Source organism: Hevea brasiliensis, chromosome 4, assembly GCF_030052815.1.
Source record: "Hevea brasiliensis isolate MT/VB/25A 57/8 chromosome 4, ASM3005281v1, whole genome shotgun sequence".
In the NCBI taxonomy this organism is placed as follows: domain Eukaryota; kingdom Viridiplantae; phylum Streptophyta; class Magnoliopsida; order Malpighiales; family Euphorbiaceae; genus Hevea; species Hevea brasiliensis.
The window spans coordinates 104,742,940-104,755,128 of NC_079496.1; the positions used below are offsets into that span (position 1 = coordinate 104,742,940).

Genomic DNA, 12,189 nt, shown 5'->3' on the forward strand with positions numbered 1-12,189 from the left:
AATCCAGTCTGAACTTTGGTACCATATTAAATTTTAAGAGAATGTTGGTCAATTATAATATAATTTATTTTAATATGAGCTTACATAATTAATTAAATTACTTTACACATTAAAATGATTAGCCAAGTTAGTGTTTCAATCTAACTGTATATTTACTCTTTTAGATTTATACTTTCTCGATATGATATTTATAATTTTAACAAGTGGTAGTGATAGTGACCGAATAATGGTGATAATAGTGAAGATGGGTGGATGATGGTGATGTTGACAATAAATAAAAAAAATTAAAATAAGTAATCTTAATTACATCTATTTTTATATGTAATGATTATTATGTTACTTAAAATGTAATTGATTTCAATATATAATTATCATTTTATTATATTAAATTTTTTATATTATTAAATAAAATAATTAAATATATAATATAATCATGATTAATTACGTGATACTAAACATAAACATAGTATAAAGTTATTTGATATTAACGTAGAAGTTTTTAAAAACAATTAGTTTTTAGCAGGACGTGAGTTTACATAATTATAAAAAAACATAACTTTATAATTTATAAGCATATAGAAATATATTTAATTTATAATAATTTTATTTAATGTATGAATTTTACTTTTTAATGTCTAAGGCATAGAGACAAGAACATACAAAGCTACATTAATTTAAATTTTATCTTCTCCTCATTAGCTGAAAGTTATAATATGCGTTTATGCTATTTTTTTAAAACTATATATAAATAATAAAATAAAAATTACCCTATTGCTTTCCTTTTGCTGTTGCTTTTATAGCAGCCGTGATTTCAATAATAATAATAATAATAATAATAATAATAATAATAATAATAATAATATTATTATTATTATTATTATTATTATTATTATGTCTTTGTTTTCGTATTTTTTTTTTTACTTTTAACTTTGCATAGGTTTAAGTTTCCTTATTAAAGTAGAAATTTTCTAAATTAAAAATATATTAAATAGTGTCTAATTATTTAAAATTAAAAAATATTTTAATCAATTATTATTATTATTATTATTATTATTATTATTATTATTATTATTATTATTATTATGTCTTTGTTTTCGTAATTTTTTTTTTACTTTTAACTTTGCATAGGTTTAAGTTTCCTTATTAAAGTAGAAATTTTCTAAATTAAAAATATATTAAATAGTGTCTAATTATTTAAAATTAAAAAATATTTTAATCAATTTATAATCATCGTCTAATTTATATATTTATATAATAAGATAAAAAAAAATGTGTTTTTAAATATATTAAAAATTAATTTAAATAAATTTTAAAACAATTAAATAATTTTTAAATTACTTTCATATTTTTTTAATTAATTATTTTATTAAAAATAAAATAATTATAAATTTCTATTTTTTGACACAATTAGTTTTAATTGAATTTAAATTTAATACTTCATGGTAGTGATCGAGGAATGACAACGTGTAGGACATTTATAAAAGTTAATTTATCCAAATTTAAATTTAATTAATATATTAAAAATTTAAATTCCTATTATTACTAAAAAAATATTTAAATTATTTAGTTATATATATTTTAATTAATAATTTATATAAAATTATTTTTTTATTAATAATTTATATTTTAAAAATATAATAGTTTTATAAATATTTAAATTTTATTTTATTTAAAATAAAAAATATATATTTTATATTTAATTAAATATTAATAAATATTTAATATATAAATTTAAAATTATCTAAATTTACACTCATTCAAATTTATACATTACTTAAATCCATTTTATTTGTGTTCGATTGAATAAGACTGCAAAAATTTGACCATCGCCGTTCACAAGTGAAGATAATTTTAATATTATGAAATTAATATTTATTAAAAGAATTTTATTTTTTAATAATATTTAAATAATATTTTTTTAAATGAGCTTTTGACGCGTCAACGCCATATACTTTTCTTGCTTATCCTGAAAGTTTCAAATATCAACCGTCGATCTAAATTCATGGTCAAGGCAGAACTAGTTAGCACCGTACACGTGTGTTACAGAAGCAAAATCCCATCCCTATTCCATTACCGCCAAATTCCTCTACCATCGCTTTCCATTGAAAATACCTAAAAGCCCAAAAGGGCTTCTCACTAATCCAACGGCTCTTGAACAATCGTACCTTTTACTCAAATCAGAACCGTTAATGAACCACTTTCAAGTTCATCCGTCAGATCAAACACCAACCCCATCCTGCCCTCCAATAGTGCTAAAATTAAAATTTCAAAACTGACGAGGGGGAGAGCACATATTTAATTATTAAGAAAATAATAATAATAATAATAACAACCCTCAGCTCAGCGCCCTAATCTTTCTGAACTACTCCATTGCTGAGCTCGAGCACGCCGTTTTGCTCGGGTTGTTGTGAGGATTTCAATTTTGGTTGAAGATTCAATTCTAGCTTATGATTGTCTATCGAAAGACTCTGTGATTTGCGTGGCAATTTGAGTTTTTCTTTTGGTGATTTATTTTGAAAATTGATGGGACAAAGTGAGGCGACTTCAGATTTTGCGCCAAAAAAATTGGCGCGGCAGTTGGACTTTACGACGATTTGTAGAGCATCAGCGAATTTGGTTTTCACGCCGTCGCAGGCGCAACCGCAGAAGGTTCAACCGCAGCCTCTATTGAATTTACAGTTACAAACGCCACCAAAGCAGCAGTCGGCAATGCCTCAATTTCATGTCCTGCCACAGCAAGTGCCGGTGGTGCGTCGGATTCCTCATTCCGTGCAGAAACTTCCGTTGCCAACATTGCCACCGGGGTAAGTTTCTTTCTCTCATTCTTTTGATGGAAGATTTCAATCATAGAGTCAATTTCGAAGATAAATGAGTTCTAACATAAGATGTGATTAGCGTAAAACAAAGTTTTTGATAAAAATATGGAGAATCACAAGCTATAAAATACACGCGCTATGCTGATGATATAAATTTTTTTATTATTAAAATTTTATAATATTATTAACAAATAAGATTTATATGTACATATATAATAATATTAAAAAAAATTATTATTTATAATTTATTGAATTTTTTTTAATTATTTTTATTTTTACATACGTAAAATACATGGATATATAGGCTGGCCTAAAAAATTATAATTATATGATTTTATAAATTAATAAGCGAAAGTAAATAATAAGAGTAATTTTTTTTAATAAAAAATTTCTTTTGTCTCAATTACAATATTAATTATTGTATGATTTTTCTAGCGTACCTTTAGAAATAATATAAAATGATTAGACTATATCTAATTATTTAAAAGTTAAAACCAATTAAAATATGATAAAATTTTAAAATTAGATATTGCAAAAATGCCAATGTGGGTGAAGGGGAAGACATAGAAAGTAGAAAGTTTTCGAATTCGAGTCTCCTTATCTATTTATTATATGATTATTTACTTTCGAGAAAGGAAAATGACTATTTTCCATAGTACTTACATTAAATTTAAGAAAAAGATATATTGCTTATTCTCCATAGTACCTACATTAAATTTAAGAAAAAGATATATCGCTTGAAAAAATATAAAGGCAAAAACTAATATGGTTCAACCAATTAAAATAAAAAGGAAAAAGAAGAAAAAACACCTAATAAAATTTTATAACATTGTTGTTTGTTGGAATAATAACATGAAATTGAGTTTTGACACATATATATATATATATATATATATAATTCGCATTATTTTTTAAATATCAACAATATAGATTATTTTTAATTTATTATCACTATTATATTTATAAATTCATATTTTAAATTATTTATTTTTGAAAAATAAAAGTATCTTTTGCATTCGATTTATAATTTAATTTGTATTTTTTAATTATTTAAAAATATTTAAATAATATTATTTTTTATGTGAATATTGAATAAGTTTAATTATATAAAAAATTAAAAAAACAAAAGGAAAGAAATAAAAAATAAGATTAAGAGTAAAATAGCACTTCACTGTTTAATTTATAATTTAATTAAATTTTATTTAAATTCTATAAAAATATTTAAATTATATTAGTTTTATAAATATTAAATAAATTTAATTACATGAATTTTTTTTTTTAAATAACTGCACCATATTCTTGCTCTTCAGGTTTTCTAGTGTAGTAGGTAACATCTTCAAAAGTCGAAAATAATTTAAAATAAAAATTAAAAAGAAGAAAAAAAAGGGATGAAGAGGCATCCATCTTTTAAGTACATAGCAAGCTTTTTAAAACTAGCCCATCATTTAACTAGTGCGGACAAAGAATTAATTGTTTAATATTTGATTAGTACTATAAATAAATATATAATTAATAATCTCTTAAAAAAAATAATAACACATTATTACAATTACTAATTTCATATATTTTATAAATAATTATTAAGATAAAATTAATTTTATTTTAAAATGTAAATTTAAAAATATTTTAAATTTTTTAATTAAATTTTAGATTTAAATAATAATAGTTTTTAATAAAATATAATAATTTAAGTTAATGTATTAATAAAATAATTTATTAAAAAATTATTTAATGAATTAAGTTGAGACTTATTAATGATTTTATATTAATTGATGTGTATATATGAGAAGAGGAATGTGTATGATGAGAACAAGTTAAAAGATATGTTTATGTATATATAAAACAAGAAAAATGACAAAAGTTATGCCCAGCTAGGGCTATAAATGAGTCAAGCTACTCGAAACTCAACTCGATAAAAACTTGGCTCGGTTTGATTTATTTAGAAAATGAGTCGAGCTCTAACCCAAGTTTTAGGCTCGAATTTAATAGTATTTAACTAGTTAAGACTCGTGAGCCTGCTCGTTAATAGGTTCGTTTGTAAAAACATTTATAGTAATTATTATATTCATTATATTATAAATATTTATTATTTTATTTATGAATATTCTAAAAATAATATTTTATTTAAAACTACGATATAATCAATATTTAAAATATATTTTTATTAAATATGGTTGTTTATAAGTTAAATTTATTTTTTTTTGAAAATTAAGTTTTTTTTTTAAATATATATGAGAGAATTAAAATTACATAGTTTAAACTTCATAACTTTAAATTTAAAACTTACTATGTAAATGAGTTGAACTACTTACATATGCTGCTAGAGATTCCATTGAATAAAAGCTCAACTTGGCTCGTTTAGAGCTCATTTTTTGAACGAGCCATGCTTGAGTTTATTGATATTCAGCTCGAGTTTCGAACTCAGAAAAATTTTGACAAACTAAGGTTGAACTCTTCAAAACTCAGCTAGGCTTATTTACACCCCTATGGCAAGCTTAGATGGTTACATGTTGTCCATGTGTTACACGTTCTCAGGCTCGAGACTTCATGCATGCAAGCTTCAATAAATTCTTTTAGTAAGTTGATCAAACTGTTTAATGTTGGCCGGATTGATTGAGTTGACTCCGATTTTTCACAAATAGAGTTTGCTATCTAAAGTGAACTGGCTATTGGTCTGGTTCCTAATTAAACTGGTCCAATCGGTCAGTTCTAATAACAATGTTATATAGTAATAATGTCAATGGAAAAAAAAAACAGAATTGAGTGAAATCCTGTTTGAAGCTTGCAAATACACTGTGAAAGAGAATTAGAAAACTATGAGGGGCTAATATGTGCTTAGATTTTGTATAGTGATTGCTATGGAAGTTGTTTAGTAAATGAATCAATATAACTTTGTTAATTAATGAATTGTGTTGACACTGCATTTTTTATCCCCTTCATTGTGACTATTATTTTGTTTTTCTCATCAGTGATCTGTTTGCTATATTAATTGCTGTGCAAATCTGTTTTCGTTCAGCATGCAAGAGTCTCCTGGATCAGTTCCGAGAAATGATGTAGAAGCAAAAGATTGTACTCCTAAGAAAATAAAGCACTGTAATTGCAAAAATTCGCTATGCTTGAAGTTGTAAGTACTTAACTCTCTTTTGTGTGCATTTTTCAGGATGAAGTTTGGTCTATTTGTGTTTGTCTTCTTATGGATTTTAACATGTTAACATGCTCCATGGGTCAATGACATAGGTTACCTACAAAGACTGAATGATTAATAATTTTTTCGAAGTGTCTACTGTCTAGTATAGAAAAAAAAAATTGTTAGACATTTTTTTCCTCATTAATCTACGTATCCTGTTGATTCCCCAGCCCGCCCTTTTTTTTTCCAACGATTTAAATTTTGCATTTAATTTTGTCCTCTCTTCTCCTGTGGTTGACCTTTTCTATCAACCATTAGCTTAAACAACTATGTATGCGCAAAATTATTTTTAAAAACACATAATTCAGTTACAATGATGTTTTTCTCCATTCTTAGATTCCTGCAGAGCTGCAGTTAAATATTCTCCTTTGACCATCACAATATAATATTATCATGTTTTTCATATATCTTTCTTTCGCTGTTATAAGAAGGAAGCTTTTGCAATTTTTAGGTATTGTGAGTGCTTTGCTGCTGGATTGCATTGCAATGGTTGCAGTTGCTTAAATTGTCATAATAATGTGGAGAATGAGGGTGCTAGGCAAAAGGCTGTTGGAGCTACCTTAGAGCGCAATCCAAATGCTTTTAGACCTAAGATTGCTAGCAGCCCGCATGGATCTCTGGATGGTAGAGTATGTATTTGTCTCCTCTGAAATTGAGTCAATAATGTCTATTTGATAATATCACTAGTCTATGATTTGATCAAACAGTCAGTAGTCCCTGTTTTTTGACATTCAATAACTAATTAGCTGCTTAAGCATGCTTATCTTAGCAAGAAAAAAAAGATCGTATATTATACAAGTACCTTTCATTAAGTTTTTCTTGTTGGTTTTGGCATATGGCACAAATTCCACTTACAATCAGTGGCTTGGCATAAGAATATTGACTTTATAGTGAGTTCTCTCTGTTCCTTTCTTAGATGTTATAAAGGCCATGTTATTAAGTGGTGCCTGTGCTCTCTGTCCATTTCTTCTTTGACTTATCTTTCACTCTGAAGCAAGGCATTGGATAAAGCAATTTGTGTGTTGCTGCATAAGATGCTAGAACAAGAAGAGAGAGGTGTATTAATTCCTTGGACAAAAATGAACTTAGCAACTTATTTTTGAATTTCATAAATTTATTCTCCATTCTCGTTATGAATTGCATGCATTTAAGATGTCATAAATAAAATCCAGGAAGATGCAAGGGGCGCTCAAATGACTGGAAAGCACAATAAAGGATGCCACTGCAAGAAATCAGGATGCCTCAAGAAGTACTGTGAATGCTTCCAAGCCAATATTTTGTGCTCTAACAATTGTAAATGCATGGACTGCAAGAATTCTGAAGGAAGTGAAGAAAGGAAGTCTCTCTTTCATGGGAATCATAATAGCATAGCCTGCATTCAACAAACAGCAAATGCAGACATTACTGGAGCCATTGGATCATCTGGCTATTGTACCCCTATAACATCCAAGAAGAGGAAAAGCAAGGAAATCTTAGGCAGTGTAACTAAAGATCAATCTGCAAAATACCAACAGGTATTGTGACTATGGAAAATCAATTTGATACTTATGAGCATTTTCTTTGATATCATTTACTTTTTCATATCAAAGAAAATGCTCATTTATTTATTTTAGATAATATCATGTTGAACCCTCCATTTACAGGCATCGGAGGTTTTATTAATGGTATTGTACTTAAACGAACAAAAGTCTGTTTTCAAGTTTGCTGTCAATTGATCCTTGTTCTCGTACTTCTGGCTTTACTCATTCAAGCTAACTGTGATTTTATACAGTAATTTAGATGTCATTAATGTTCTGAATGATCTTTGAAATGGACTGAAAACTTTAATATTTGATTTCCTTTTTAAGGTTGGTGATTTTATTATTTCATCAGTTGCTTTTTAGCTCCATTTATTCATTGGTTAAAAATGCAAATTATTTTTAATTTCCCACTTTCCTTTTTCTCCTTTTTGCCCTTTCATCCAGGAAAGTCATGTGAAAAATTCTGCTGCTTCTTCTTCTCCCTTATCTATCCCTGTTTCGCATTCTACTACTGCAACTGTATTGGGAGCTTCAAAATTCAGATACAAGTAAACACTTTTCTGTATCATTTTCCTTACATTGTTCATGGAAAACTTCTACTTCTCTCTATCTCTCTTGTTTTTTTCAAGTGCTGATTAACAACTGATTCATGTGAATGAAGGTCTCCTTTGTCAGGCATACTTCAACCACAGGATGTGAAGGAGATATGCTCACTCTTGGTCATACTTTCACAAGAAGCTAAAAAGGAACTTGCAGGTTTTGATTAATATATAAAAACATACAGCCAAATATTTCCTTTTTTTTTTTTCCTTTCAAAGTTATTATGAAATCTGAATGACATGATTGTGATGGATATTATTGTTATATTTCTTTCTGTTTGTTTCTCTACTTTTTGAGTCAACATCAATAGAAATGTACAAAGTAGCTTTCGGAAAATTTCACTATGATCTTTTACCAGATTATTTGTAGTTATTCTAGATATCTGGAAACATATTCTATTTAATAATCATGAAAACTGACAAAGCATTAACATGGATTATAACTATTTCATTTAATATTATTTTTAAGTCTAATTGCTTTTATGAGATGCATACTGAAGTATATTTACTATATTCATGGAGATTCAGTTTATCATCAGGAAGTAATGGGGAGGCAGTTTTAGAAGGAGGGAGAAGAGTGTAGGGCCATTAAGGCTAAGGAGAGAAGATTTACTTTCTGTAGGGAGAAAAATCTCCTTATGCTGTCTATATGTTTGTGATAAAGGCTGTGTTTTGCTTCTATGAATGAGTTAGTGTAGAAGGTTTTAAATAAGTTCCATTATTTTTATTCATATACATTTATTTTATTTCTAAATCTGTAACTAAACATTATCAGGGAAAATGGATAGGCAACCTGAGGTAGAAAACAATCATAATTTTGAACCTACTTCTGCTTCGTCCATACAACGGAGGGAAGACAGTGGACATGACGTCCATAGAACCTTGCCCGATGATTGTGTGAATGGGAGCAAAGCAGGAAGAGAGAGAAATAATGCTTCAGGAATTGATGGAATTGATATGGAAAATGGAATGCCAGCATCACCAGAAATTGATTTGATGTGCCATGAACAAGAAATGGTATTTATGGAAGCTGGGCCACCAATACGGTTGGGAGGACTCTGTCAAAACAAAACCGGGATATCATCTAATAAGCATGAGTGCTCAGAGGTATATGCTGAGCAGGAAAGGCTTATCTTGACCGGTTTCCGGGATTTTCTCAATAGGCTCATCACTTGTGGGAGCATAAAAGGTAAGATTCTCAATTTTGAAATTATTTAGATTTTATTTGCCTGGTTAATGTAAGGCCACTTGGGGTTCTCCTGACTATTAAAAAACCATCTTGCAAAAGGTTTTGTTGCTTCAAATATATAAATATTTTTGGATAGTTAAACGAACTTTTTCTCAATAGAATGATTAAATTGACTTTGCAATGAAATAGGCTTCCCCTAGTTATTTTTTCGGCCTTGACTCTATGCAGTTGTCACATATTGGATGGTTGAGAGGTCTTTTAATTACTGAAACAGTGGGTCTTTTTCTCTTCATCAGCAAGTTTTGATGGATTCTCTAATTGTAATATAATATTTTGATATTCTCAACTTATTTTACATTGCAGAAACAATGTATTCTTCTTCAGCCAAGGCTAAAATGGGGAACCAACAAGAACCAGCAGAGAGAGAGGACATATATGCTGGAACTGAAATTGGAAATCACAAGAAGTCTTACAGTAATGGCGATGCGAAATCTTCTATAGTTGCAACTTCTGCTTCTAATGGTGTTCTGCCCATAATGTCAGCATTTCCTGTGAAAAATAGTAATACAGAGATTAATCCGGAGAGTAAGAGCTAAATTGTTGGAAAACAGTTCAAAATAGCATCATTTGTCTGTGAAATGAGGTAACCATTTTCGGCTATTCTTGAGGAATTAATTTCTGATTAGATAAAAAAATTTCTTTTCGATGGTTGCCGTCTGATGTTTCATTTAATTGTAAATTATTTTTGTAAATGTTTAAATATTTCCATTTAACTAGATTGAACATAATGATCACATTGTGGATATCTGCAAATGAGCCATTCATGTACACCTCTCTCTCTCTCTCTCTCTCTCTCTCTCTCTCTCTCTCTCTCTCTCTCTCTCTCTCTCTATATATATATATATATATATGAAGATGGTATCTTAGCTTATTAAAATCAGCGAGTAGTTATAAGCTAATTTGAACTTATAAGTATTTAAAATTATAAGCTGTTGATGTGATTAGTAAAAAAATAATTTATAAGCACATTTATTATTAAAATATTAAAAAAATATAAAATTTTAAAAAATTAAATGAAAAGAGTATAGTAAAATATTTGATCAAACTAGCTTATAAGGACACTGTTTATAAGATCTAAAATAAAAAATTAGGCCTTCTAGTTTATTTTTTTAGCTTATAAATTCAATTTATAATATTATAAATAAAATTAACTTATTTTTAGAGCTAATAAGCTGGTTTGATCAGCTTATGAGCTAAGAAAAATACTATGTAGGTCCTCTTGATCTACTTCTTTCATGTGTAATATGAATGGGAGTAAAGTGAACTTAACAATGCTTAAAACAGAAAAGGTTAACACTAAATTAATCCTACCTAGACTTGATTCATATAATCTATATAATTGTATAAAGATTAACATCTAATTATTGTGGTCTTGTGTGTTCGAAAACACACGGTATGCTTTTTATTTTTATTTTTAATAATTTATAATTTAATATTTAAAGTATGATAAAAATTATAATTTTGTCCTCTATTTTAAAAACAAGTAAATTTTTATATATATTTTAGTTAACAAAATGATCATTCTATTAAAATTCATCATTTGTGAGTTAAAAATTGAAACAATTTAATCTATCACATTTAACAGTTTAGTTCTTATAGTTTTAATTAGTTCATTAGATTTGGATTGGATGTTTCAATTACAGTTAATTAAAGAATTTATAACAAAAAATTATTATATATATATATATATATATATATATAAGATTGGTTTATTTTTCATTAAAAAAAAAAATTTAAACTACTGAGGCAAAATTATGAAATAATTTTTTTACTACTCACATTGAGCAAAATCACTAATGTAATTCTAATGGCTTCTGACCTCTCAGGACAGTTGTGCAAATGCAAAAAGATTTTCAGCTTTATTTGAATTTGTAATTAAATTATTATTATTAACCACTCAAACTATTTGCAACAATTTAGACTAGTCCTTTGTAGAGTAGTGTTGATGGGGTCGCTAATATATTTTTAACATTAAAAGGGAAATTATATTTTATAGAGTTTAAATAATTTCTTTTTGAGTATGGAGTTGATAATACTTTTTTGTAGCGGATAACAAATTAAATATAGATTCATAAATATTTATTATAGATTTGTACATTATTGTTTTTTATTTATCTCCAAAAAAAAAATCAACTTAGATTTTAACAAATAAATGAATTTAAATATGCCTTTATAGGTCTTATAATTTTAGAAATGACTTTAATATTATTAAGTTTAAGTTTATTAATTGAGTCTTTCCAATTTTACTGCTTTATATTATGTTCCTAAATTTTTATTAAAATATTTATTCAAAGTTAATGGTATATAAAATATACACATTTGCATATGAGGATGGATATATTGCGTGAAGGAAGAGAAAAGAGAAAATTCACACATAAAGATAATAATATGGTGAAGCATTGGCCTTAATAATCATAGGGCAAGACAATAATAATTCAGTCCCGAGGAAGAAAACAAAGATATTGTTGGATTCCCACGTTTGAAAGTTATAATAACTTAAAAAGGGAATATAAGTAAAAAAATAATATAAGTAAGGGAAGTCAATTCTAATTAGCTTAAACAATTTTGATAGAGATAAATCGAGCTCAATTATTAAATCATATCAATAATTTTCAGTACTTTCTGTATTAAAGAAAACTTTATTAACATAAGTCAAAAAAGACCCAATAAACCCAAAGGAAAAGAGTGATTTTAGGGATGCTAAAAGTTCTCGAATCCGTTCCAAGTCGCTCTGAACCCGATCAATTTCTTCTAGGAATGACAATGGATAGGGTTTTTGCGGGTATTCAATTTGACTGAATCCTAATAGGATTAGTTT

At 27.0% G+C, this 12,189-nt stretch overlaps 1 protein-coding gene across 1 annotated transcript; it reads left to right on the forward strand.

Moving 5' to 3' along the window:
• Positions 1-2,309: 2,309 nt before the first annotated feature.
• On the forward strand, positions 2,310-10,139 carry LOC110633759 (protein tesmin/TSO1-like CXC 7). The gene is made up of 8 exons (XM_021782497.2): positions 2,310-2,804; positions 5,833-5,940; positions 6,455-6,632; positions 7,176-7,517; positions 7,968-8,071; positions 8,185-8,279; positions 8,898-9,311; positions 9,675-10,139. The coding sequence occupies exons 1-8, from the start codon at positions 2,524-2,526 to the stop codon at positions 9,905-9,907; spliced, it is 1,755 nt and encodes a 584-aa protein (XP_021638189.2). The 5' UTR covers positions 2,310-2,523; the 3' UTR covers positions 9,908-10,139.
• Positions 10,140-12,189: the final 2,050 nt, after the last annotated feature.

Bases quoted from the DNA above. Each gene is read 5' to 3' on its own strand.
- LOC110633759 (XM_021782497.2), top strand. From the start codon at position 2,524: ATGGGACAAAGTGAGGCGACTTCAGATTTTGCGCCAAAAAAATTGGCG. The intron at 6,633-7,175 runs GTATGTATTTGT...AATAAAATCCAG, and splicing joins ATGGATCTCTGGATGGTAGA to GAAGATGCAAGGGGCGCTCA. The intron at 9,312-9,674 runs GTAAGATTCTCA...TTTACATTGCAG, and splicing joins CACTTGTGGGAGCATAAAAG to AAACAATGTATTCTTCTTCA.